The sequence below is a fragment of the Saccostrea cucullata genome, unplaced genomic scaffold (assembly GCF_032062105.1).
Source record: "Saccostrea cucullata isolate Sc308-1 unplaced genomic scaffold, CSIRO_AGI_Scuc_v1 ctg894, whole genome shotgun sequence".
NCBI lineage: Eukaryota > Metazoa > Mollusca > Bivalvia > Ostreida > Ostreidae > Saccostrea > Saccostrea cuccullata.
The window spans coordinates 1-27,557 of NW_026921034.1; the positions used below are offsets into that span (position 1 = coordinate 1).

The 27,557-nt window shown below is 31.9% G+C and overlaps 4 protein-coding genes across 5 annotated transcripts; 2 read left to right on the forward strand and 2 right to left on the reverse strand.

Moving 5' to 3' along the window:
• The first annotated feature begins 489 nt into the window (after positions 1–489).
• On the forward strand, positions 490–2,121 carry LOC134259028 (uncharacterized). Of its 2 annotated transcripts, none has more exons than XM_062741622.1 (4): positions 490–741; positions 986–1,083; positions 1,325–1,444; positions 1,982–2,121. In XM_062741622.1, the coding sequence occupies exons 1-4, from the start codon at positions 565–567 to the stop codon at positions 2,013–2,015; spliced, it is 429 nt and encodes a 142-aa protein (XP_062597606.1). In that variant the 5' UTR covers positions 490–564; the 3' UTR covers positions 2,016–2,121. The 2 variants fall into 2 exon arrangements, with proteins under 2 accessions (XP_062597606.1, XP_062597607.1); XM_062741623.1 differs by having other exon boundaries at positions 490–735.
• A 2,483-nt stretch (positions 2,122–4,604) lies between these two features.
• Positions 4,605–7,892, reverse strand: LOC134259027 (uncharacterized). The gene is made up of 7 exons (XM_062741621.1): positions 7,719–7,892; positions 6,975–7,118; positions 6,699–6,813; positions 6,413–6,583; positions 6,135–6,310; positions 5,857–5,975; positions 4,605–5,533 (listed from the first exon to the last, which is right to left on the reverse strand). Exons 1-7 carry the CDS (start codon positions 7,829–7,831, stop codon positions 4,980–4,982), a joined length of 1,392 nt encoding a protein of 463 aa, XP_062597605.1. The 5' UTR covers positions 7,832–7,892; the 3' UTR covers positions 4,605–4,979.
• Positions 7,893–8,210: 318 nt separating this feature from the next.
• Positions 8,211–9,053, forward strand: LOC134259026 (heavy metal-binding protein HIP-like). The gene is made up of 2 exons (XM_062741620.1): positions 8,211–8,229; positions 8,605–9,053. The coding sequence occupies exons 1-2, from the start codon at positions 8,211–8,213 to the stop codon at positions 9,051–9,053; spliced, it is 468 nt and encodes a 155-aa protein (XP_062597604.1).
• A 14,428-nt stretch (positions 9,054–23,481) lies between these two features.
• On the reverse strand, positions 23,482–27,317 carry LOC134259025 (uncharacterized). The gene is made up of 5 exons (XM_062741619.1): positions 26,946–27,317; positions 25,248–25,431; positions 24,608–24,708; positions 24,194–24,298; positions 23,482–23,869 (listed from the first exon to the last, which is right to left on the reverse strand). The coding sequence occupies exons 1-5, from the start codon at positions 27,025–27,027 to the stop codon at positions 23,538–23,540; spliced, it is 804 nt and encodes a 267-aa protein (XP_062597603.1). The 5' UTR covers positions 27,028–27,317; the 3' UTR covers positions 23,482–23,537.
• Between the last annotated feature and the right edge of the window lie 240 nt (positions 27,318–27,557).

Below are 27,557 nucleotides of genomic sequence, written 5' to 3' on the forward strand. Positions count from 1 at the left end.
CTAACCAATCAAAAGCGGGTTCAACATTCGAGATTCGAGTTTCGAAATACGAGATTCGAAATTCGAGATTCAAAATTCGAGTTTCGAGATTCAAGATCCATACTAACCAATCAAAAGCGGGTTCAACATTTGATTACTTCCCTTAATTATGTTTTTACTTACAAGAAATCGTTTAATATAATTATAACAAATGGGTCATTTGATTAAATTACAATGCAAGAAAGAGTGTAATATATATAAGAAGTAAATTTAAATAAAGATTGGATTTTTTGCTAAGCAAGATATACTTCAATTTATATTATAGCTTCTTAAACATTAAACAGATTAAATATATCAGGAGTATATATATATTTTTTGTATTGTCTACTAAACTTAATTTTTATGTATTACTTCTATTAGGAAAACCACAAGTACTTGTGGACAGGATCCCCCCCCCCCCCCCCCCCCCCGATATTCAACGCCAGGGCTTTAAGGACATTTTTTTCAGAAATTTTAATTATATAGGGGCTGTAAGTCTCGTTTTTTGTTACTTCCGGTGAAGCGCTTCCGGTGACAAACAAACAAATGGCGATATCAATTCAGTACTGGGCGAACTATACCACAGACAAACCGAAGCTTATGAGAAAATCGGAGAACGCTGTGTATAGTAACCATGTGTTGAAGTTCCTCTACGACAACGAGGAAAACGTTGTCAATGCTGTTGTGCAAGCGTCAATGAAGAACAAGTCTTACAAAGTAACAGTAAGGAGATTGTCCTTTTGTGATTTTTTTTATTTGTATAGTAGCCTCATTCGTATTTGTTGCTTTCCAGAATTTTTTCAAATATTTTTTTAAATGAAGCCCCATTCTTTTGATTCAAGTAATTTTAGTAATCAATGACTGTATGTAGCTATAATTCAAGAAATTTTGTGTGTGTTTGGGGGGGGGGGGGGTAGGGTGGGATGGGGGTTTATTGCCACATATAACCCGTATTTTATATTGATAGGCAATTCTGAACGATGGCTATGCTGTTTCTTCATCAACATGTGAGTGTCCTTTAGGACAATATGTCTGCCACCATGTTGCAGCAGCATTGCTGTATGGGTAAGCTTTATGTACACAACATTATAATTTGAGACTGACTCAATGAGTTTATAAGATTTAAAGAGGTTTCATCAATTGTGACTTGAAAGAAGATGATAAACATAGCATGAAATTTAAATGCATCGAATTTTGAATGGACTGTGTTTGCTACATAATGATTAATGCATTAACCATGTTAACATGAAAAAATTTTAGAAACAAATCTGACATGCTATCAATTGTGAGTTATTCAAATTACAAGGTACAAGTGTGTCAGCAAAACTGACGTGAAATGCGGATGGCTGAAAAATCCAAAGACGGCCATGAAAACTGACACTAAAACAATGGAAGAATTATTTCCACCATCTCAACCTGATTATCAGTAAGTATGAAATAAAATGTTCAAAACATTGAAGAAAAAAATAATTTAATCACTTGTGTTTAAAGAAGAACCAATTTTTCTTGAATTTAAAGTGCACTAGGCAGACCATTTGATGATGGCGACAGAAGTTTCTTTCAACAAGAATTATCAAAACTAGGCAGATTTATTGGTATTTTAACCGGATGTTGCCAATTTGCGAAATATGTTTTACTAATCTGTATTCTGATTTATTATTTTTTTTTTCAGTTCATCCTTCATTTCATTTTCCTTAAGGAAATTACTTGCATTTGGATTTTTAAAAAATATTGTCACATATTTAGTTCGTATTAAGTTTTTGTTGTTTATATGATGTGTACAATTAATGTCTTGACAGTTTTTTTTACAGAATTTATTAAATGCAGAAAATGCTGTATTATTGAAACAAACAGATATAGATTTTACTATTGTGATTTTTTTTTTATTAAAAAGAAACTTTTTATAAATGTGTAACTGTAGATGCAAATATTTTTTAAAAAGATGTTTATGTATGTATTTTAGCTATGGAATGGATTCTTCAGCCAGAACCATGTGAGCCAGGACCTCCTGCCCCTGTCATAGAAGATCTATTGACGAGTCCAGAATTTATCCATTCTGATACGCCAATGGTATGGTTAAGACGAGCTTTGATTTTGTCTGAGGATATCATAGCTAATACAGCATTGGCAACCAAGGGTCAAAGAAAGAATCCTATGTGGTCAATCATCAGAAAGAACAGGATAACAGCATCCAATTTTGGAGCAGTGCTTAGTACAAATAGAAGACGGTAAGTTTATGTGGACAAAAATTAAAAACTCCATATAGAGCATGATGCTTGTAGTTAGCATTAGTTATCATTTATTTGTTATATTTAATAATGATGTGATGCTTACAACAACCAAAGCTAAAATGCCAGCATTTATCTTTGCAGAATTACAATTTCTCTCAAGAAACGTCTGATGTCCTCATACAATTTGGAATCAATCAAAGCAGTTGCTTGGGGAATAACACATGAAGAAGACGCATTGAAAAAATATGAACATGACTTTGGTGCCTCTGTGCAACAAACGGGTAAATTTCTTTTGTTAATTATTTCATCCAAATTAATCAGCAGTATTTGTCATTGACCATGGTACCATTTTCAATAATTATTTTTACCAAAAATGTCATTGAAAATTCAACATTCTTAGATAACTATCTATTTACTTAGTACAAACACTGCAATATTATTTTTTCTTTTCTATAAATTTGCATTTTATTTTAATAAAGGAATTTGGCTGCATGAGTCTGGAGTTTTAGGCGCATCTCCAGATGGTCTTGTCCTGCACCCACCAAGATGTGATGTTAATTTCCAGACACCAGAAGCTCAGAATGCTATACCTGAAGTAGTTGAAGTGAAGTGTCCCTACTCTGCAGCACATTTCTTTAACTCACAATATATGACGGGCAGTGCAACATTTGTTTTCATATTTTTTCTATAAATTTGATTTTATTACATGAGTTAAAGGTAATTTGGCTGCATGTACTTACCGATATTATTTTTAGACGCACTAAGTTTGGCTTCGGAATTGGTATATCTGCCAGACAAAGTAATAAATCATTTTTTAATGAAATAAAATAAATATTAATTTTAGGTTTAAAATAACTGTGTGAAAGCCAAGACACACGTGCGCTGGTCATGAATTACCTTTACCTGAAGTAGTTGACTCCAAATGTTTTTACAGTTGTCACTGATTATTTACTGCATGCACATTTAACAATATATGAGGCAGTGCACAAACAATTAAAGACTTGTTAAATGTATTGGCCTCTTGTTTAAATAATTGAGAGTTACTTGAAATATATATGTAAAACTAATAAAAAGTGGATATAATAAAACTGTGTGAAAGAAATAAATACTTTGATGTTTCAATTTCGTTTCCGGTTAAAATTTGTAAGATAATTTTAAGCATGATTAAATGACAACTGTTAAACTTTCGACAATATCTCTTGCTTTGTTGCAAGACGCATAATTTCAAAATCCGTAACTATTCTTATTGCAAAAGCATTTGTACGGAATGTCATTAAGAAAAATTTAAAGTGTGATTTAAAAAAAGTGTGTTGTAAATTTTTGACACCTATCCTCGCGCCGATTTTCGTAACAAATTACGTGGTTTTCATAGTTCAGAACATCGCTTGGTAAATTTTTCTGTTGCGTATAATACATCCAAGTTTCAGGCTTTATTTTACATCAAGCGTATTTAACAAATACGGTAACAATATATTTAACTTTTTTTGTGAGTTAAATTGGTATATTAAACTGTGTGAAACATCTGTTTCTCATTGTCTTTTCAATATGAAGTCAAACTTGGTATCTCAACTCAAGTCTTTTCCAGATAACAAGATTGGTCCTGTATATGATTTTTGTCTATTCTATTGTTTTCTGACCCCTTTAATTCCAGTTATTACTAATTTGTTTTTCTTTTAGTAAATTTTATAAATTCAAGTTGTGTTGTTGCATTTAGAGTACAGAGAGGACTCTTACTACCTCAAGTCCAACCATCCTTATTATCACCAGATACAAGGCCAACTACATTTATGCAACAAGACCTGCTGTGACCTGATTGTTTGGACTACTAAGGACTGCAAAGTTATCCGGATTGTCAAGGACTCTGGATGGACAAAAAACATTGCACAATTGATAGAATTTTATTTTAATACTTTCATTCCTGAATTAATCAAAAATTAATGTGTTGAAATAATATCTGCAATAATCAAGAGCAATCAAAGGTGAAGAACCCTATTGACACTTCACACTAAAGACTTCTGAATAAGTTATATTTTTATAAAAAGATTGAGTAATCTGTCCCAGGATTTAAAATTACTGTGAATGAATGAAGATTTAAAATTAAATGAATGAAAATATGCAATGCACTATTTGATTTGTAATCAATCCTAACATTAATAAAGTTTTAATAGAGTATGATAAATTGAACTCTACATGTATTGACCCTACCAATGTAAACAATGATTTCTGTTCAACAGTACTTGTCTTTAAAATTTTTCCTGAGGGTAAATGCCAAGTAACCTGTGTTGAAATTGGGCTTAGTATATTATACAATATAATTTTCTCAATGTAGAAATAAAATTTTACTCACTGTGTAGATTGTTTTTCAATTATTTATTATATGCACAAGTATATATTGTAAATGTATTACTTCTAGTATGTCTTCAATTTAAGTCTTTTGGCATTATGTAGCCACTACTAAATCAAGAACATAGTTGTGCAGAACTGCAGATATCTATGAATATACACATACAGAAATGCATTGAATCAGATCTACAACAAACATGTTGAAAAATTATCTGCCAAATTTTGTACATGCTAAATCTACAGAATTTTAAGACAGTATGTTAGAGGTCTCATTGTAAGATTTGCAAAAATCAATATGATAGACTATGACTGTGTACATCATTCTACATCCATGAACAATACTGAAGTTGAATCAAAATTATCATTACATTATAAATATATAATGTACTATGAAATTTCTTTCAAAAGAGGAGCTTGCAAATTGACTAATGCAGAACACAGTTGAAATATCTTTGTTGATAATGGCCTGTAGGTTGCTGGTATGTGGCGAAGTATTTCAAAGTTTTTAATTCTCTCATTAGCTCTCTCCACGTGAATTCTTGCTCTGGCTATTTTATAACACAATTCTGCTTCTTTCTTCGTAAACTGCCCTCTTGAAGATAAAAATGCTGGAATATTCAAACACACACCTTGTGGTAACTGATCGTGGATTGTAAATCCCTTGTCGGCTAATATCAGGTCCCCGGGCTTAAACTTCTCAAGAATTTTGCTGTGACGCACAATTGCAACATCAGATGTTGATCCCGGATATAAAGGAGAGCAGTAAGTGATTGCACCATTTGGTGCAACACAAGTGACTGCTTTGACTGTGTGACGGCTCTTATATGAACTGTATGCCATGGCCTGTGTGTCAAGGTGTCCAGGTATATCCTGTGTTGTCTCAATGGCATCCATAGATGCCCTTGCAGAAGAGAATTCTGCAAATGCCTTTGGCATGGAGCCTAAATGAAAAATGGGGGGAACATTAATTTCATGCTATAATCGTGATAATTTACAGCTCAACTGACAAACGCATGTATTATTCTCTTCATCTCAGTTGTATTATAAATATTCTTATATCATATCATATTATATTATATTATATTATAAATATTCTTATATTTAAGCCACAACATTCTGCTCAAGTCAGCGAACAGTTTTATTTTTTATATTAAATAATGTGTGCACAAGTAGTTTAAGATGGAGGATATGGAAGAGAAAAATTGAGTGGTGAAGTATATACAATTACATCAATCATTTGCATACTATAACACAACATACAAACCTTTACATTTTAGTTGACTAGGAAAACATGTATCAACAACCCCCTTGTACAGCATTTCATGAAGGGCATGAACCAGTGAGTGGAAAATATTAGAAATTGTTGGCCTGCTTACACAAAACCTGTTGAATAAGGCAAATCAAAATATATCATGTTATCAAAATATATTTCCCCGAATCAAAAAAAAAAATCTTTGAAAAAAAAAGAAATGTCATAAATTGCATGATCAGAAAACTGTGATTTTGATTTATTCAGATAAAAGATTAACTACCAGTATATACCTGTGAGCTAAGTCAATGTCTCTAAGGTTTAGTTTAAGCTTCATGAAAACAATCAAAAGTTGATCTTCAAGTTTAAGGGATGGTGTCCAACCAAGAAAGTAATTTAAACTGAATCGACCAAGTAGTTTTACAAGCACTTCAAAGACATCGTATTGTACTGAAGTATAAAGCAGCATCTGTAAAGAAAAGAATTGTCATAAATTTCACAATAAAAGTACTCTAATTTTTTTTTAAATACCCAGTACCTTAATTTCATTTTACCTCATCAACAATGTTACCTTTTCTTCATTGTCCTTAATTTCTGCTACAGTCATGGGTTTTCTTTTATCCATGTTGACTTTTATTGCACGCAACTCTTCTTCCAACTTTTTTATCTCTGATGAGAGCCGCTGCATTTCTTTGGAACAGTTTCGAGAGCAGGAGACTGTATAACTGTGTTCTACTTCAACCTTAAAATATATACATGTACATTTATAATCTCATTTTTTATTACAGTCAAGTATTTTAATTATATACATGTGTATTTTAAAAACACTTCTAAAAAGGTTATTGATATAATATTACATGTTGTACATCATCAAAATCTACTGCATCTTCTGTCTGCTCTCTCTCAAAGGATAAGGACTGACTTGTTTTATCGACGTCACAGGGCGGGGACAAACATGTTTTTCTCCTTTTCCTATAAATAATAAATATTCAATAAATGCATTACATTTACCGGTAACATGTTTTTGTCCAAAAAGGTTCATGCTCTAATTTAAACTATATGAAATAAAAAAAATATTTATAATTTGTGACTGGAATAAAATTTATTACATGTCCATATAAGTTCTCTCTCACCTCTCTGACTTTTCGGGATCCTGATAGTCCATATACTTTTTATCATTCCAAGGAAAGTAGACAGGGTCTCCTTCCTTTCTTCCCTCCTTAAAATGGCAAGAACATACTCTGTCATTTTGATTCTCTGGCTGTCGATCAGCTCTTCTAAATAAATCAAAGGATTGTTTGTATAAATGTATAGTTTTAGAGTAGAAATATACAGGTATATACATCAAAACATGCATGTTGTTAATATGCTTGTTGTATACTCTGCCTTGAACAGAAGTGGATTAATTATTTATATACATGCACATGTTAATGCCCACAGGACCCTGATTTTTTGATAAATCTCATCTTATTTCAATATATGTTACTCTATATATATAGGTGCTTATTGACTTAATTTTCATGTACACATCAGTATCTCTGTGATTTGCTTCAGTATTTTGACTGTTTTGATATTAATCTGTTAATCAGTTAATCGTAATCACGTCACAGTCAGTCTGAGGAATCTCGGATTAATATTTGTGTTGGCATGTACAACCTATAGTATGATAGTTCTCTGCAGACATTTGTACAGTGCAGATACGGGTATATACTTTAATGTGAAAGAATAAAAATCATAAACTTATCATTAAGTGTCACTACTCAACTCTAGGAATAGAGCTTGGTAATCGGGGCGCATGCAAACTGTAAGTCATGTGCTGCAGACGGATATTCCGTTTAATACAGGCTTATTAAATTTTAAAAATGCATAAAACTGACCTGCACAATCTTCCCCATAATGTCCTTTTCTTTGCATCTGTGGGAAACCGATAAAAACTACAATTATTCGCACCACTTCGGTGACTACATCCAAACGCAAAGCATATCACCATTTTGTTTGTCACCGGAAGTATTCAAATCTCGCGCGCTCTCGTTTACGAGCTTACAGTCCCTAATCAAATGACCCATTTGTAATAATTATATTAAACGATTTCTTGATAGTAAAAACATAATAAAGGGGAGTAATCAAATGTTGAACCCGCTTTTGATTGGTTAGTCTGGATCTTGAATCTCGAAACTCGAATTTTGAATCTCGAATTTCGAATCTCGTATTCCGAAACTCGAATCTCGAATGAGCCTTCTGGGCTTTCGTAGAAAACTAGTACTTCTACTTAAGTAGCGATTAAATATTTTCAGGAGTTAATCAACAAAAATATGTTCTTATATCATGTCAACCGAGATAAAAATGTAAACGAATGAAAAGAATAGGTTATGAACAGTGATCGAACTCGTGAGATGGTTTGAAACCCTGATTTCTAAAGATTGCGTTGATATTATCAAAGAGAACTAAAAAGGGGGGCTCAGATTATAATATAGTCAAAAAATACTAATGCACTATGTTCTCTTTTTTATTTCTATTTGGAAGATAATCTTGTCCTAAAACCATAATAATCTTCAGTGATACACATTACATGTAGTATTTTTATAATTGTGTGAAAGATGAATGAAAAACATAAGTATCGAGGAAGATTGTGATAAATTTGCGGATTGAAAACATCTTTTTTTTAAAGTTATTATTCATTTAGAAGTTGTACAGACCAGAGAATCGAATCTCTGCTAAGAAAATGATAAACATTTATCTGTTGATTTTACTTATTTGTTTCAGACCATGTTGCGTTTTCAGCTTATCAGTCTAAAGCTAAAAGTTACAAACTACACGAAACATGGATCTTTGATGAAGTTCTTTTAAATGAAGGCAATGCATACAACAAGGCAACAGGCACATTTATAGCACCTTCTGGTGGAACATATGCCTTCACCTGGTCCACACTGACATATCCACGTAAAACAGCCCACCCTTACCTGAGAGTTAATGGTCATTACAAAGGATTTACAGCATTTAACAATTCACACACTTCACAGAGTGTTTGGAGTAGCGGTTCGAACACGATTTTTGTTCGTCTGAAGAAGGGAGACAGGGTCGATTTGCTTCTGGGTACCTGGCAGCTTATGCCAGAGAAAACTGGACTTCGTTCTCCGGCTGGAAGATATACTAAACTATTCCTTTGTTCATCTACAATGCATTCAGTGGATAATATTCGAATGACATGCTAATGACAGAGAATAATTGATTTACAAAAATTTATTTTGTTTCAAAGAAGAACTTTTCAAAGCTTTGTGCAATCAATCTAAACCATAAATTTCAGTCTTATTGACATCATTAAAAAAGACATTTACTTTTTCAATAAAATGATATGCGTAATTATATATTTCTTGATTTTGGTCATTTCTATGGTGGCATACATGCAAAAGTAATTATCTTAACATGTGAGAAAGATATGTCAATATGAAAGATACTTTTTCATTTATGAGTAATAGTTATGTTGAATTACAATCCAATATTTTTAGGGAATCTAATTTAAAATTTTGTATACTTACTATCGCTGTTAAACAACAAAATAGCTAAATGCAACAGAATTGTCCTGACATGTGACGTATCTATGTTAACATGCAAGATTATTTATGTTAACAAGCAACACAATCATGTTGACATACAACTTACTTACGGTAACATCCAAGATGAATATTTCAACATGAAATATATTAATTTCAACATGGGACTTATGTAAACCTATAGGGTTTAGCACAGACATATTGTGTGAACATTTTAAACTTAGACAATATCAATAACATAATCAGTTTTAGTTTTTAGCAGTTAAAATAAATTGATATAAAGGTTTATTAAGTCAGAATGTATATTATTAGTGACGCAGATTCGGTGACTTTATGATTGGAAAAAGGACTTTTATTTTGTAAACAATTATCATTTTGTCAAAACAAATTGGATTCTGTTGTTGTTCAAATGCACTATAATTTGGTAGATCATTTTGTAATGAAATTGATCCGAATAGACCAATCAAGCCCATCGATAGTAAGTAATAAAATTTGAACGGAAATACAATGGTATTATTAAGAGTTTTGACTAAGAGCAATAAAATTGGGAACTTTGAAGTAAGTAAGTAAAAGAACTTAAGGCTAGAACTCCTGTGGTGCAGAGATGGAGACTGAGCCCATAAATATAAGTAACATGTATTTACCTACATTTGAGGGTGGTGCTATGTTGGGGTTCATAGGTCAACGGACAGACCTACGGACAAAGCGTAGGTGGTTGGTGATGGTGAATTAGCCAATGAAATGTATTTTTATATCCGGGATCATGGATACCCACTGAGCACAAAATACCCTGTTTTGGTCAGAAAAAAGTATTCCCGTTTTCATTCCCGTTCTTATTCCCGGTTTTATTCCTAAATTATCAACTCTCACTTATTCTATCTTTGGGAATCATTCTTTTGGACATTTTGTTTATTTATTTATTTGGAGTTCGGTCTTAAACTCTTTATATTTTGGACGGACCCTTTGAATATCTGTATAAAAAGTGTATTGGTCTTTTCTGATCATATTTCAGGAACGAATATTTCTAAAACTATATGATCACGGAAAATTGTAAATTGGATTAATTTAATAAACTTTGGAAATCGACAAAAGAGTCGTCATTGGCTTACATCGTACAAGTCAATTTGGTGCCGTGACCAGGATTTGCGAAGTACTGATAATCAATTTTAACATTTGTCATCAAGACTGAAAAAGGACTGTGAATTAAATTAATGCTGGGAACCAGGAATGGAAAAATATTACCATGTCAATTCGCTACTTACTACCAAGGCGAGGGAATATGTGGCAAGGTAGGACGTAAATTTCTGACCCAGAAGTATCTGTAGCCTGACCATGTTTTGATTTTTTTAATTTGATTTTTTTGGAAATATTTTTGGCTTATAACTTTTGGTTTCTTTTAAATTATGTTTATAACTTATTTGGCAATAGTTTTGAAATATGTAGGGAATATTTGATTTTTTTTTAAAGTAAAACTTTTTATCACGTAGTGTTGATTCCTTATTACCAAGAATAAAAGGTAAATAATGTTGGGAAAATAAAAAAAAAATTCAGTATGATGAAATTGAATTTTAAAGCACAGTGAAAGTATTTAATCATATTGTACATATGTAATGATGGTAGTTCGCTTCTAATCAATGTTGTTAATAAAAGAAAAGAGAAATAATTAAGCAATATCTTGTAACTGACAGGCAAGAGAAAATGGTCATGAAGTTCACGTCAGATTTATTGTCACATTTTTTAAACAGTGAATTTGAAAATTGACTAGACTTATTTTGAAGTTTTGAAATCTCGAGAAAAGTGCAACACTGAATCAAACAATACGTTGGAATTTATCGTGGACTAAATTTGAGGCATTTATTTTAAAATATGACGTTGGTCTGATACCAAGGACGGTGATTACGTCTGACCCAGTGTTAATGGGCCGTCATAAGTGTTTGTACTGATCCTGAGTTAAATTCGCTGTGAGGATGCGATTGTGAAAAGGATAGTACCGTGTTTATGTTTTTGAGTATACCGACTGTGGATATCACAAGAAGTCGTGGAAATGAGGAATACGACAGGTGATAGCAGTCATTTGGAGATGCTTACAGATGAAGAAAACGTTGGAGACTAATGATATTACTGATTTGTGTTGTACTTTTGAACGGATGTACCAACAATTAGTAAGTCAATTACAAATTTTGCCGTTGGAGAATGAAACCTATCTATTCGGACTTAACTTTTGGACTCAAATTTAAAAATTAAAAGTACGGGATACACTGATGGCTTCTAATTTGAAGGACGATGCTACCGTCTGGAGTGGTGATAATTGCACTCCGTCATCTACTAAATCACCAGGACTGCATCCGCTGCGTGAACTTCAAAAGTAACACTGTGACCTATGTTACTTATATTAGTGTGGAATATAACTAAATTTTGACCTATACCTAAGTGTAGAATGAGAACATTGATTCCAAAGCGAACAAGTTTAGCGAGGAGTAGTGAAGGCGCCAGTAGTGAACAGTAGTAAAACCATATATCCACACAGAGTTGTTAGGTGAACATATATTGGACACATATAATGGACCTATATAATCAATGTAATCGTATATATTGGACTTTATTTCGGAAACAAGAAGAAGACGTCCGCGAATTTCCTATGCTGTGCGACTACCGTATGCAATTAACAATAAACAATCGTGACTAAATTATCTTCGAAGACTGTGGATTTTGTTTAATAAAAAGTGAACAGTGTCACGGGATTACTTCTTACCTTGTGAACGAAATAAACTGTGACTAAGTTTAAAATTATGTTTGTATGGAGAAATTTCCACTGGTCAGGGAAATTTCTTAGTGTGTGGGGACGAATGTAAACCTATAGGGTTTAGCACAGACATATTGTGTGAACATTTTAAACTTACACAATATCAATAACATAATCAGTTTTAGTTTTTAGCAGTTAAAATAAATTGATATAAAGGTTTATTAAGTCAGAATGTATATTATTAGTGACGCAGATTCGGTGACTTTATAACTGGAAAAAGGACTTTTATTTTGTAAACAATTATCATTTTGTCAAAACAAATTGGAATCTGTTGTTGTTCAAATGCACTATAATTTGGTAGATTATTTTGTAATGAAATTGATCCGAATAGACCAATCAAGCCCATCGATAGTAAGTAATAAAATTTGAACGGAAATACAATGGTATTATTAATAGTTTTGACTAAGAGCAATAAAATTGGGAACTTTGAAGTAAGTAAGTAAAAGAGCTTAAAGAACTCCTGTGGTGCAGAGATTGAAATCCCATAAATATTAGTAACATGTATTTACCTACATTTGAGGGTGGTGCCATGTTGGGGTTCATAGGTCAACGGACAGACCTACAGACAAAGCGTAGGTGGTTGGTGATGGTGAATTAGCCAATGAAATGTATTTTTATATAATCATGGATACCCACTGAGCACAAAATACCCTGTTTTGGTCAGCAAAAGTATTTTTTTCATTCCCGTTCTTATTCACGGTTTTACTAAATTATCAACTCTCACTTATTCTATCTTTGGGAATCATTCTTTTGGACATTTTGTTTATTTATTTATTTGGAGTTCGGTCTTCAACTCTTTATATTTTGGACGGACCCTTTGAATATCTATATAAAAAGTGTATTGGTCTTTTCTGATCATATTTCAGGAACGAATATTTCTAAAACTATATGATCACGGAAAATTGTAAACTGGATTAATTTAATAAACTTTGGAAATCGACAAAAGAGTCGTCATTGGCTTACACTTATTTATGTCAACGTGCAACTTATATTTTTACATATAAACAAGAAATTTATGTCAACATGGAAGTAAATAAGTTGCCTGTCAACAGACATACGGAAATATTAACTCACGTATTAACATTATTATCTTGCATATTAACATTGATAAAAGTCGCCTGTCTACATTAGTATCTAATATATTTCCAAAAATTAGTAACATGCATTATTTCCACATGATTTGATTTGCTTTGATTACAAGTATGATTTAATATACATGTAATTGTGGCAGTCAGTAATATAACTAAGGTTCAAATACGATATTAAAAAAGAATTAGAAACTCGAATTTCATCACAATTTGTTTGCATGTTGATATCTACAAAACTAATTTGCATGAAGCGGGCAGATATTCCCAAAATTATTTCGCTAAAAAGCATACGTTTGTATACTCAAATTCTTCAAAATTCAAAATTTGGTTGATTGCATCTTTTTAGTTTTTTGAGATCAACTTTTTCAGTTGAAAAGTCTGTTGGAATTCCCATGCGTCAAATTGCACTTTGTCTTTAGTAGACACATTTTAGTATAAATATAAAGCACAGTTGAAAACCTTATACAAGAGAACAAAACTACTTGATGGTTCCAGTAAATGTTCAACCAAGCCTCTTTCGTTACTCCTCACTAAGATATTGACAGTTGTGAATGAAAAACTTCAAGAGTACTGAGCAACAATATATTCAAGAAGTGGTGTGAATCAGATGTGGATACTAAAAAATTTCTAAAAACTTTTGGACAATTTGAAATCACAAGAATTTACGAAAATCAACAGCCAAAAACTTACGACTTTTCAACTTTATACACAACCATTCCCCACGATAAATTAAAGTCCAGGCTTTTTGATATCATTGCCAGCTGCTTTTTCAATAAAAATGGAACTCGTAAATTTACTTACCTGGTCAGTGGTCATTTGCAAAATTATTTGGTTAAAACACATTCTGATTGTACACACAATTACTCTGAAGTTGACATCAAAGAGATGCTTGAATTTCTGATTGACAATATCTATGTGGTTTTTGGAGACCGGGTATTCAAACAATCTATTGGAATTCCCATGTGTACCAATTGCGTTATTAGCAGACCTATTTTTATATTCATATGAAGCAGAATTTGTGCAAAATCTAATGCGTGAAAAGAAGAAAACACTTGCTGTGACCTTCAACTCGACATTTAGATTTATCGACGACCTATTGTCAATTAACAATGGTAATTTCTATTCCTACGTCAATACGATACATCCTGGTGAGCTTGAGATAAAAGATACCACCGGTCTGACACATCTCATACTTGGATATTTTACTTGAAAAAGACGTTTATGGTAATCTTACAACCGAGCTATAATATAAAAGTGATGACTTTCACTTTTCTATCGTCAACTTCCCTTAATTATGCAGCAATATACCTTCATCACCTGCATACAGAGTGTATATATCCCAGTTGATTCGATACGCAAGAGCATGCTCTACGTATGAACAATTTCTAAAATGAGGTAAATTATTAACACGCAAGTTGATGAAACAAGAATATCAACAGTCTCGTTTAAAGTCATTATTTCGTAAATTCTATGATTGATACAATGACATTGTCAGCAAATACAATTCATTTTGAGACAAATGCTGACTGGCATTTTTCATTGTTATTGTTAGTCCATTATTTATACATTGAATTGACGACGGATTTTCCCATCAAATCCCAATCATGACAAGGAGCACACGGCGGGCGTGACCGGTCAACAGGGGATGCTCACTCCTCAATGGCACCTAATCCCACCTCTGATGTTTCGGAGGTCCGTGTTTGCTCTGCTCCTATTTTTTATTGATTTATGGACTTTGATATTGAATGCTGTTAATTTTTTCCATATCCTTCTTGTAGAGGCCTTCAACTCATATTAATATATTTCGAAGACGCATTATCAATGCACAATTCATATGTTGCCTCTTTTAGGAAAATCAAAACACTGCACTACAAAAACTAGCGTCAAAGTAATTGCTACATATAAGTCAAAATTTTCACTCTTTAATATCAGCGAATATTTCCATTTACCCTACAGGTCGACAGGTAATTCTTACTATTCCCTGGTACCTGATAACACCTCTTGTGTTTTAATGACCCTTGTCTGCTCTGCTCCCCTTTTGTTTTGTTTCAATGGTCATTTAAGTCATTTTTCAACTTTATTGTTAGTCGCCCGCGTAGCACAGTGGTTAAAACATCTGCCATAGAGTCGCCAAAAGTAAGGAGTTGATCCATCATCCGGGATTACAATCTCACTGTAGGACGTGGAGACCTTGGTCCTAAAACGAGGTCCTGTGTTGCAGTAGGTGCTGACACGAAAAAGATCCCTCCCTGCTCAATGGCCTTGAGTGCCGAGTATAGGACAAAATATGGAGCTCTCCATTGGCAAGTGCATGGTGGCGTCTCCGTATGAGTGAAAAATTCTCGAGAGGGACGTTAAACAATAAACAATGAATCAATCAACTTTAGTGTTTACTTTATTTTCGGTTTCAGTTTCAGTTTCATATTAATATATATAACATCAAATTCGTTATGCCACATTTATAAATACATATGTAAGTGCCGTATTCTTGTGTAATACATGTATTTTGGTCACGTTGAGCAAATTTCAAATTGAGATAACGGGCTGGAAAATAATATACATGCTAATTGGCCTTAGGTGCCGAGTAAAAGTTCAATTTTGTAGCCTTCTAACGAAGTTTGGTCGTCTCCAAATGAGTGAAAATTCTTGAGGGACATTAAACAACAAAAAAGTACAAAATATTTTACGAAAGAACATTTGCACCCTATTTTTTATCAACTTGGTCAGTGCAATCAGGTTTGAAACTCTACGACTAGGTTGAACCACCCTGACGTTCTAGGTAGTACATAATTATGTAAATGTTCCTTACTAGGCACTTGTCATGGGGTTTTATAATCCTAAATACAAATCCGCATCTTGTACCAAAAAGAACTTCCACCACAACGGGCGTAAGCGACAAACAAAGATATAAAATTCTGGCGCAACTAAATCAGATGACGTGCATACCGTGTAAAATTTCACCAGTGGGACATGGAGGATAATGCAATCCGTAGATCAAAGTACTAAAGTATTTTTAAGATATTTCTCCCAGAAAGTTATATCTTTCTATATATTACTATGGACCCATTCTTTCTTCTGAGACCAAGATTTGATAAAACCTCGTTTTGTCAAATTTTTACCAATTTTTCTGATTTCCTTTTATAAGAAGGCCTAGGCGATAGACCCTTCCTTTGAACAAACTTGAATATCCATTAGCAAAGGGGTCCTTATTGTCTTTTAAATCGGCGTTGGACGTTGGAACTATTCATTTGGACTGTCAACAATAGACAACGACAAAAATTATTAGAAAAGCATACATGCATGTACCATTGCATATCAAAACTCAGCTGATAATAAGACAAATCAAGCTTTATGTTCTGTGAGCACTGAGCTCACGAAATGATACCCCTCCCTCCCATACGATTGTAAAAGCAAAGTCTATGTTGTGCTATGGGAGACCCGAAATGAATAAGATCGAAAACTAAAATTGGAATTGCACATTGACATTATGTATAAGTGAAATTAAATTCATTTCAGTAGTATGAGAGGAGTTGCCGATAAGACATAGGTGCACAAAGCGTACCGGACAGGCAGACCGACATGCGAGACAGACGGACAGATGGACACGCCCATCTCCCCTGCGAGGGATATAATTTATCTGTTTACTGCACACTTGCAAATTTCTTTTTTTATCGCAGCAACACCATGTGAGTGGTTAACATATCTCATGTATTTATTGAATAAAAACGCAATGAAAAGATAATCAAAATGTCGTAAATTTTGTTGATAGTCTCAGATGTGGGCACCTGCACATAAAAAACAAAGATTGCTACTCCAAAATTTGGCAAAACTTTCACTCACTGGAATGGTTTTTTTTTTTTAAACTGATTTAACTTTCTTTCAAATTCTTGGGGGAAAACACAAACCTAACGACGATTTTGTTCTTCTTTAGCGTTGTATTCGCTTTTCGAAGCTTTATTGCACAAATATAATGAATACTGTTTTTTGTGTTAATAAGTATTAATGTAAATTAGTCAAGATTCCAACTTATTAATAAATTACAATAGAATATTTAAAAAAAACAATTGATGTTTTAAAATATTTTTTGCATTAACGAGTAAGGTTTAAAATTGATTTGAAATCATCAAAAAACCTTAACGCTTGTGTGGCCCAGTGGGTAGCGATTGCACTGAAATCGTATAATACGGAGTTGATTCTTACATGTACGTTGTGGGTTTGAATCCTTCTGCATGACATAGAGACTGGTCCTTCAGAAGAGGCCGTATAAACAGAAGTTTCTTTCTCGCAGAATGTGCTACGATAAACCTTATTTTTATTTCACCATTAACTCTGCAAATATTTAAACATTGCTAACTGTACTTCAACAGTATAAGACCCCTCTGGTATCAGATTAAAATTATTTACTCCTACAATTTCATATTTTTTCGTATCGGACGAACTCATTGAATTTGATTTTCCAACAAATAATGCAGATAGTATTCAGATAATTATAAAGACATCACAACTCAAAATGCATGTTTTGACGTAAATCGCTTATAACTGCTTTGTTGCGCTTTTTGGGATCAAAGTACATTTTCCAAAAACAAATGAGATATTTTTCAAGGATACAAAAAAATTAACACATTAAAAACATTCAATGTTTAAACCTACCCTTAATAATATAATTTAAATTCTGAACAAAAATGTCATTCAGTAAGAAAATATCATATTTGTATGCACTGGTTTAATTTTTTATCTTCTGTACTTGATGATCTGACTTAATATGCAAAAACAAGAATAATTTTATGTTCAATGCTTAGTTGAGAATCATTTATAAAACACAATAAAAAGAATTTGCTGAGTAACTTTTCATCAACATGTCTAAGGATACATAACACAAACAAAAATATTATGCCTGGATTAATATACTAATTATATTTTTGACTGATTTTGAATAGAAATGATATAAATAATAAATCCCTGAAAAAAATGGAAAACTAATTTCTTTGGTGTCTAAATAAATGTTTTCTATATCATTCTATAGAAAATTTTGCTTATATTTCTCATTTGGACAAAATCTTACAAAAATCTCCAACTTTACCCAGTAAACACGGATTACTTAGGTAGAGGGCTAAAAATTATAGGCTTTGCCAACTACCCAATCCCATTAAAAAAGATTCAAAAAAAAAATTCGGAAATCTCTTTGAATGTAAATCTATAAAAATATTGCTGATTTATGAAAGAAATGTTTTTGTTTTTTATCCATAATCAATATAAATTTAAACCAAAACCTTCACAAATAAAATATATATCTCCTATATGTTTTGGAAACTATATACTAGTAGTACTTTTTTTTATATAAGGTCTTATTATATTCTCAACGATCATTTCAAGGTTGAGGTGTTGAAACATGCTCTGAATCATAGAATTATTTTTTTTTTCTTGATTAATATCGACAAGTTGATTGAGTGATTGTATAATGTATAACGTCCTATTTGAGAATTTTTCACTCAAATCATATAGACTTTGTAATAAAGCGAACGTAGAGCTGATAATACATGTATAGAAACGCAGCAAGTTTTTTATGTTGATTCCAGCATATTTTCGCACAAAAGGTTTCAAAAAGAAAAAAAAGTCGAGCTTCTTATACATGAGCTTGCGAAAACACTTGCTGTGACCTTCAACTCGACACTAAGAAACATCGATGACGTAAAATCAATTAACAATATATCCTTCCATGCATTTGTCAACACGATATATCCCAGTGATTTTGAAAAAATAAATATACCACAGAGTCTGGCACATGTTTCTTATTTGGACATTTTAATTTAAAAAAGGCGTGAATGGTAAATGTTACTTAACACAAAACCTTATGATTTACGTTAAGATTCAACTTTTTAATCGTCAATTTCTCTCACTTATTAGATTTTTACCTTCTACTGACGATAAGGGCTAGCTAATGACTAAACTTTATAATAAACGAGATGAAATTAACTTTTCCCGTGTCATTTTCCCTTATTTATGTCGTTACATCAAAATATCACATGCTTATGTTTATATCTCCCAGCTTATTCAATACTCAAGAGCATGTTCCGAGTACGATTTATTCTTAAACCAATGCAGGCTATTGCCAAATTAGTTAAGTTGTAACAAAGATTTAAACAACCTCGAATAAGGTCAGCATTTCATAAATTCAATGGTTGTTGTACTAGCCATTGAATACTGATTATTGAATCGTATTTTGTCTACCCCGTACTTTTCAAAACTTTTGGCATTCATTTTTCTTTCAATAACTTCAGCAGCATTTAAAGTGATTTATCTTTTCTTTTATAGCATTACTCTGGCATCCGTCGTCCCGCGAACGCACGTGAAAGATTCATCTCTGCCATAACTTTTATTTTATTTTTTGGCAAAATTTCCCTGCGTCCTCCAATTATCAAAAAGCTTAAACACTTCTAAAATTTCATCAATTAAGATAGCACCACTGGGCAAAAATATAGTTTTCAAAATAGAGATAGCTATAATTATATGGGACCTCTTTTTTGATCTAATGGGAAAATGAATTTTTCAACAGAACCACTGTAAGAAAGAGCTCTATATAGGAATGAGATTTATTTTTTTTTATTGAGATAGTACTTAATTTTTTATTAATATTGATTTTCCAATCTTAATTTATGGTTCTGAAGTTTGGATTGCAAACTACAAATTATCACAGTGTTTTCTCAAATTATTTTCTAAAATACAAATAAAACAATTTAAAAACACTGGTATATTTCTGTTCTAGAAGAGATGGGTTGAATACATCTATTTTTTTAATTATAAACATAATATATTTAGATTTTAATGAAATGAAATATGCAGAGTCAGAGAATAGTTATAATGACCTATTAGTCATGTCTGTATTTAATGAGGATAAAATACTGGTGTCTCAAATGTCTTAGCAAAGAAAAGAGTTCTTACTCTAATACAGATACTGTCTTAAGTTCATTGGACATATCACATCGAACAAAAAGATGTAATTTAGAGGATCATTACAGTGTATCGATAATCGCTTTTGTGTACAATAAAAGAATATTTCGAAATCAAATATTGTTATATTTATTTTTGTAGTTATAAAATAAATTTGAATGAAAATGAATCGCAAAACGACCTATAATTACCAATAGTTCTAAAAAAAAAAAGCAATTCTATCAAAACTAAGAATTAGTCATGTACTCATACATGTACACTACATACTGAATTGGAGATACTCAAGGCCACATATTCTTAGAGAAGAACTTGTATTCCTCTCTTGATAACCTTTTATTGAACTCTTTTTTTTCCTTAATTGTCTTTATTATGATCAATGTAAATATATATTTAAGTTTATGAGTTGAAGAAAAACCCTTCATTGATATTTTTAATCTTCCAAGTAAAAATTACTAGAAGAGTATGCAACGTTTTCTTAAATGCCTTCGTATAATTAACAAACATACATTGTATCTGTTAGTACACATGCCTGCATTTAGTGAAATCAGATAATTTAATGCATGTTAATTGTTTAATGTATTCATGACTTTTTACTAATGTATGATGATTTCAACAAAATGAATATTGAATTGATGTAAGAAAGAGAGTAAAGATATTGAAATAGCTGTCCACACATTGATTTTGTATTCTTTTTATTTTTAACTTAAGAAATTTTGTAAACGTGCTTGTTCTAATACACAAAGGAAGTCCTAACTCTAATACACAAAGAGTGCAAAAAATGTTTAAAATGCTAGTTCAATAATAGCTGCCAATGTTATTTTCAAAAGAGTTCAAACTGATATTACAATGCAAAATTTTGAAAAATGAAAACCAACTTTGACGGCCAAGATCTGGTTTTTTTTCTTTAAAAATTCCATTATAGTATATAAAAAAGTTTCTGCATGCCATGTCAGTAACTGATCGTTCTTTTATTGACTCGTTAGGATGTCACATCCGTGGCGTCAAATACTACTATCGGATTTCCTTTCTTGCTTAAAGCTAACATATAATCTCCTGTCAAATATTGGTTAATTTCATATCAAAGATGTGAGGTCCAATTATGGAATTCCTCTTCGGGGTTGATACACCTTTATAATTTGCATTGATAGGGTGGACAATTTGTGGCATGTAAACTGAGTTTTATTAATTTTTGTATTCTTTAAAAACATGACAAGAATGTTGCGTGGTATTACAGGTAATCGAGATGTCGTTATAATTGAGAATATATGGAATCTTTTCGACAATTGTGATCAAATATAGTTATGACACCATGTATTTTTGGATGTTTTACTTAATATTTTACTTGAAAAAGACATTAATGGTAATCTTACAACCAAGCTCTATGATAAACGTGATGACTTTAAACTTACAATCGTCAACTTCCCTTATTTATACAACAATATACCTTCATCGCCTGCAAACGGAGTTTATATCTCTCAGTTGATTCGATCAATCACAATTTATAACTGAGTGAAATGCTAACTGACGCTTTCATACTAATTGTTAATCTATTATGTATATACTGAATTGACGACGGACTTTTCCTTTATTTCCCGATCGTGACAAAGAACACACGGCGCGGGTTACCGGTCGGCAGGGGATGCTTACTCCTCTATTGCACCTGATCCCACCTCTGATGTTTTGCAGGTCCGTGTTTGATTTGCTCCTGTTTTGTATTGTTTTATGGACTTTGATCTTGAATTCTGTTCGTTATCTCCATATGCTTCATCTATTTATGGAAAACATTAACTCATTATCCAAACCATACTTTTATGAGACATGAGTAATGATTGCCTGGAAACCTATCTATAAACTTGTAACACCATTTTTAAAAATGCAAAGTTTAAAAAATTGTCATATCTCCTCAAAAGGTAAAAAAATCAACCAGTTCTTCTCATGTAGAAATGTTGAATTTATTGTAGTGGTGGAGTTTACATTTTTAAAGAAATTTTATTGTGTGAGTTTCTACATTGCTATTGCAATGTACATGTAAGCCGACTTCTTGATAAACCTCTTTTTTTTCTCTTGCCCAAATAAGTGAAAGGCCCTAATAACTTTTTTATTCATTTTAAATTTTCCTAGTTCTATTATATACTTGCAAGTGTATATAATTAAAAAAATGTCCTGCCTACCTACTAAATTATCTTCATGAGTCAGGCAAGAGCAGGCAAGAAAGCATCTTCCTTCTAGGACAACGTTGCACTTAAAAGTTTTATTTATTAAATGTAAAGTACACAAAATGCTAATGTGAAGACTCCCAGTTAATTAGCATACGATTATTTAGTATAGCCAACACCACGTCCTGTTACTCACTAATTCATTCAAGGCGAGAACCGGAAGTCCGTCGTCAATGTGGCGCTTACCACTAACATTTGTATTAAACAAGGCTAACACTAATCTATTCTAAGCTTAAACATCGCGCTAAAATGATTATTAAAGAGCAGATAATCTATAAATCAAGAGACAGTTATGGCTTTGTAATCCTCCTCATTGATAACACCTTATTTGCCTATTAATATATACACTGCTAAAGACCGTTTTTACCCTCCAGTTATCTTTCATCTGATGATACTGGAGTCTTTTATGAATGAACTGTTCGGAGCCAAAACAGATCCATACGTTTGCGCGCTTTGTGTGGTCGTCTGTTTTCAATTTGCATTATAATCAGGTTATATAACGAGGAGGTTTTAATTTTTTACAAGCGGGAAAATGAATTTTGCTAAATCACGAGTCTGATTTTGTTTTGACAACTTTAAAACTCTGTTTTGCAACGTAAATAGAATATATTCATTATGCATAAATCAAGAAACAATTGGGATGTAATTGATACCACTAATGCGTAACACCTGATAGCTGTACCTCACGGGGTCTTCATGCATGTATTAAATACTTCAAATGCATAATGAAAGTGATATCGTTGTTATATAACAAGCAGGTATCAGAAGAGTTCAATTATAAACGAAAGCGATACCATTGTTGAAAAAGTAGACCATTTTACTGCACTACTGACAATAAGAAACGAACAAAATGGTGATCAAAACTACCTATTGTTATTTTTTTTCTATTTTGATCAATTCTGTTTGGGCCCATGATAACACGCCTCATATAATGGTGCTAGAAATTAATACATGTATTTATTTTCATCCATTTTTTGTTCTTCTATATTCTTTTCAAGATAAGGTACAACAGAATGGTTTATGTATAGCACATTTTATTATTCCCTTCACAAAATTACACATAGTCAAAACACCCACACCAAAAAGACCACTAAACGTGTTCTACGGGTCTTACTTTTCGTATCTTTGATAATCTTCTCTTCAGTTGTTCGTTTCTGTTATATATAACTATGGCAACAGTTGAAGTTACAAGGATCAAACACAACACAAAAAGACTAGCACACAAAATAACAATCACTTCCACGGTAAACACCGTCCCTGTCTGTTGTTTTTTATCTGAGGCTGTTGTGCCTCCTTGTTGTCCTGTTGTTACTGTGGTTAATGCTGATGCACACTGAACTTGAGACAGGTCTATTGATTGTGAACATGAACCTGTTGTCGTCAATTCTGAACAGGATGGTGTGCAGTTACAATTACCATCGGCTGAACAAGTACAGAATAAAAGATTTAAATAATTCATTTCTTTTCGAATACTTTCATAGAAAAGAAGATTCCTTGCAATTTGCAATCATAATAGCTACTTTTTGGGTTATTTCAAACTAAAAAAAAAATATCAACATCGCAAGGTATAAGATGCTCTTTATCGAAGTACGGCTGTAAGGTAAAAAATATAATATGTAAAATTGCCAACGAGTGTGTAGGTTATGAACCTGTATTTGTGACTTTTCTAAAGGCTTTATCAAAAGACTGTTTGGTTTGAATGAAGATCACCGTAATTAGCCAAATCCTTCGGAGAAATTGACTTACACTGTAATGACATAATATGTAGTTCAGGTTCAATTGAAGAACAAACATCACACACTGTCAGGCTTGGGTTTGTGGATAAAAGCACCCTATTGCCGTCAGTGATATCTGTGAGATAAAATAGAAGAATCAAGACGGTCCTTTCAAAAACCGTGGTTTGAACTACATGTAAATATACTTCTTGAATGGAAAAAATATTAAAATAAAGAAAATCAAATGGTCATTGTCGTTGTTGAGATCCTTGAAATAAATTTAATCAATAATAGCTTGAGAAAATAGTTAATTAAATGGAATACAATAGTCAATTTACTAAAAAAAAATTATGAAATATAATTAATACAATCAAGATAAAAAAAAATGCTGAAGTGTAACGCGAGCAAAAGTGATGTATACAGCTAGTCATTAACCAGTACTTACTTTTTACTGGGAAGTAGTAAAATGTCGCGTTGCTTGTTTCCGTATATAGCAAGCATTGGTAGGCATAGTATGTTTGTGAGTTGTGCGTCACAGTATTAGTTCTGAAAAAGAAATTAACATTAGTTTTTTGATTGGCAACTTCCATAACTAACTTTAAAATGTGAATCAAATTCTATAAAATTTGTTGTAAATTTGCGTTTAAGACCCTTTGTCTTTGTCAACAAAATAATTTTAACGTTGCATTACTTTAATTTTGACATGTAGGATATGCCTTAAGAACAGGGTCATTAAATTTGTTATAAATGCAAAACATGTATAAATAATAATGATATTTTCAAATAACTGCAAAAGATAAACGAAATAATTTGCTCCCTTATAAAGTTATAATTGATTCCTAAATCCTATTTCACAATATTAGAATAAAAAATATTTTTTGCAATATACGCAATTTAAGACAATAATTCAGAAAACAACTATAACATCTATAACTATAAAACTACAAAATGGAAACACTACTTTAAAAAAGGGTTTTTGGTATTTTAAAAACATATATCAAGTATCAATTTAGAAATTAGTATAACACATAGTATAATTCAAAGTTTTAACACACACAATGCGATATGATGCACTATATACTCACCCTATCATTACTATTTCTTGACTACTGCTATCGTGGCAATTCCAAATGGCTATATTCGTTCCGAATATATTTGTTTGCCATACTACAGTAGAGCTATAGAAATGGATGTTCTCTTTTACTGTCGCACTTGTAGAATCTCTGAAGACATTATCTTTCCACTTCGTGGGGAAATTACATGACTGGACTGCAACACATACAACATTGAAAGTAAAATAAAAATATTGATGTGTTCTCCTAAATAATTGCATTGTTTCTATATATAGTGCACTTTCACACGATAGAGTTTTTAAGAGATATGAGAAGTTTTTATGAGATTATGATCTAGAGGGGAACAATTTTTTTTATTTCCAATATCACTTACATGCATGTATCTGTTTTGTCGGGGGGATACATTCATGCATATATGCTTTTGGAATTAACATTGTAACGTAATTGGTTTTAAATAACATATTCAAGCTTGAACAAAATAACATATTTCTACAAATTAGAATGTTAAAAGTATTTTTGTCATTTGAATTCATTATATCTTTATTTTCATTTATGAATATTGAAAACCATTAAACTCGCTGATTTATTGCTTCTATCTTTTCACATTCGTGAATAAAATTTGCCGAGAGTAGATATAATTATTATGAAAGAAAAAATTACGAAAACTGACATATGCAACATAAAACGAAGTAAATATGAAAATTCTCTAATATTTGTTTTAAAAAATACACACGTCTTAGAACAATTTTACAACGATAGATAAAGGAGCAAGTAATTTTGACAACACTTCTCCCCAAAATTGCTCTTAATATGTATTTGTGACCGACATAATGTCAGAATATTTTATGGCTGATCTAGGGATAAAATGCCCTTCTTTTACTAGATCTAGTGCAGATAATGGCAAGTGATAATATGTAATTTATGTGAAATCTCTTTGTATACACTCTATTTATAACGTTTTTTTGAATTTTGACTCCGACTAGATTGAATTTCATTTTGTATCTTCAGAATTACGCTTGATGCACTGATAAAGCCTTATTTAGGGTAACAGGAAATAATTTAGATGCAATTACCAAAGTTGAGTCTTATTGTTACAAAGTTTATTTGATTTATTGTTTGATTATTGTTTAACGCCGAGACGGCAATATTTCAGTCATGTTTCGGCGGAAAGTTCAATTTGATGATTTACTTTTATTTTTCAAGTTTTCCTTCCTCAATAAGTTTTTATTCCTAACCTAAACATATAGTTGTCTGATCGTATATATCGACAATTTCATTCTAAGTTTACAAAATGAAAGATCAGGATAAATTTCAAAGTAGATATGTTACTTTTAGCTTTAATTATAGTAAAAATCACACATTTGAAAAAAAAGACTGACTGTCAACGGCATAAGGAAAGTTTTTTTTTTGTTTTGTTCATACCACAAGGTGTTAACTATGACAAAAGCTCACGACCGGTCAAATGGTCGTATAGATAGAGTTACACATTTTTGGGTTGATGTATACTACAAAAATGAACACCTGTTTGTCGATCACACACCTTTTCAAATTGACACTTTCTGAACTTTGACAACTTTTCTCTTTTTTCTATTTTATACCTATATCTGATAGTAACTTAATACAGTTTTTAACAAAAATTAATTAGGTACACTGACAGTAAATGCATAGTAAGAAAGATTTAGTTGAATATAACAGATAATATAGTCTTACCAGTTTTTAAAATGCTGATTAAATTCCAAAAGAAAACTGTGTAAATTATCCAACAATAACGAATATTAATTGTTTCAGTCATATTGTTAAATAGCACTGTAATGGTAATACTTAAAAAGAAATAGACAAATTATTCTCTAAATCATGATGTTTTTTCTCTTCAGAGTTTTCATGCTGGTATATGGAATGGATTATACGGTGATAATTTCCATCTTAAATAGATATCCTACCATTTAACGCATCACTTGTCACTTGTAACCGCGCACACTAGTGATTGCCGAGGTGTATTTCACTTCAGAATTGAATTCGTAAACCAGGCCAACTTTTACATCTCCGATGTTTTATATGGCAATTGAATACGTTCTAACATATATTTGTTGAATGATCAAGAGGCACAAAATTTAATTTTCAAAACCACACACATAATTTGCAGTTTAACGTGTAGTTAGTTCAATGAGCGTGGAGAAACTCTTAATCCTGCTTTTATATTTATTTATTCATCATAAAAGATATATTTTAACAGGCATGTCTAAAATTACAATGATTCTTTATGAAACAAACAATGGTAGTTTGCCAATATAATCATAAATGTTTAATACTAAAGACTAATAT

What these genes read in the sequence shown, in the direction of transcription:
- LOC134259028 (XM_062741622.1), top strand. Translation starts at nt 565, where the DNA reads ATGGCGATATCAATTCAGTACTGGGCGAACTATACCACAGACAAACCG. An exon ending in ACAAGTCTTACAAAGTAACA is followed by an intron (nt 742 to 985) that starts GTAAGGAGATTG and finishes TTATATTGATAG; the next exon opens with GCAATTCTGAACGATGGCTA. An exon ending in CCATCTCAACCTGATTATCA is followed by an intron (nt 1,445 to 1,981) that starts GTAAGTATGAAA and finishes TATGTATTTTAG; the next exon opens with CTATGGAATGGATTCTTCAG.
- LOC134259027 (XM_062741621.1), bottom strand. Translation starts at nt 7,831, where the DNA reads ATGGTGATATGCTTTGCGTTTGGATGTAGTCACCGAAGTGGTGCGAAT. An exon ending in TTATGGGGAAGATTGTGCAG is followed by an intron (nt 7,119 to 7,718) that starts GTCAGTTTTATG and finishes TGATTTATTTAG; the next exon opens with AAGAGCTGATCGACAGCCAG. An exon ending in TTAAGGACAATGAAGAAAAG is followed by an intron (nt 6,311 to 6,412) that starts GTAACATTGTTG and finishes TTTTCTTTACAG; the next exon opens with ATGCTGCTTTATACTTCAGT.
- LOC134259025 (XM_062741619.1), bottom strand. Translation starts at nt 27,027, where the DNA reads ATGACTGAAACAATTAATATTCGTTATTGTTGGATAATTTACACAGTT. An exon ending in AATCAGCATTTTAAAAACTG is followed by an intron (nt 25,432 to 26,945) that starts GTAAGACTATAT and finishes TATGTGTTGCAG; the next exon opens with TCCAGTCATGTAATTTCCCC. An exon ending in TTACTACTTCCCAGTAAAAA is followed by an intron (nt 24,299 to 24,607) that starts GTAAGTACTGGT and finishes TTTATCTCACAG; the next exon opens with ATATCACTGACGGCAATAGG.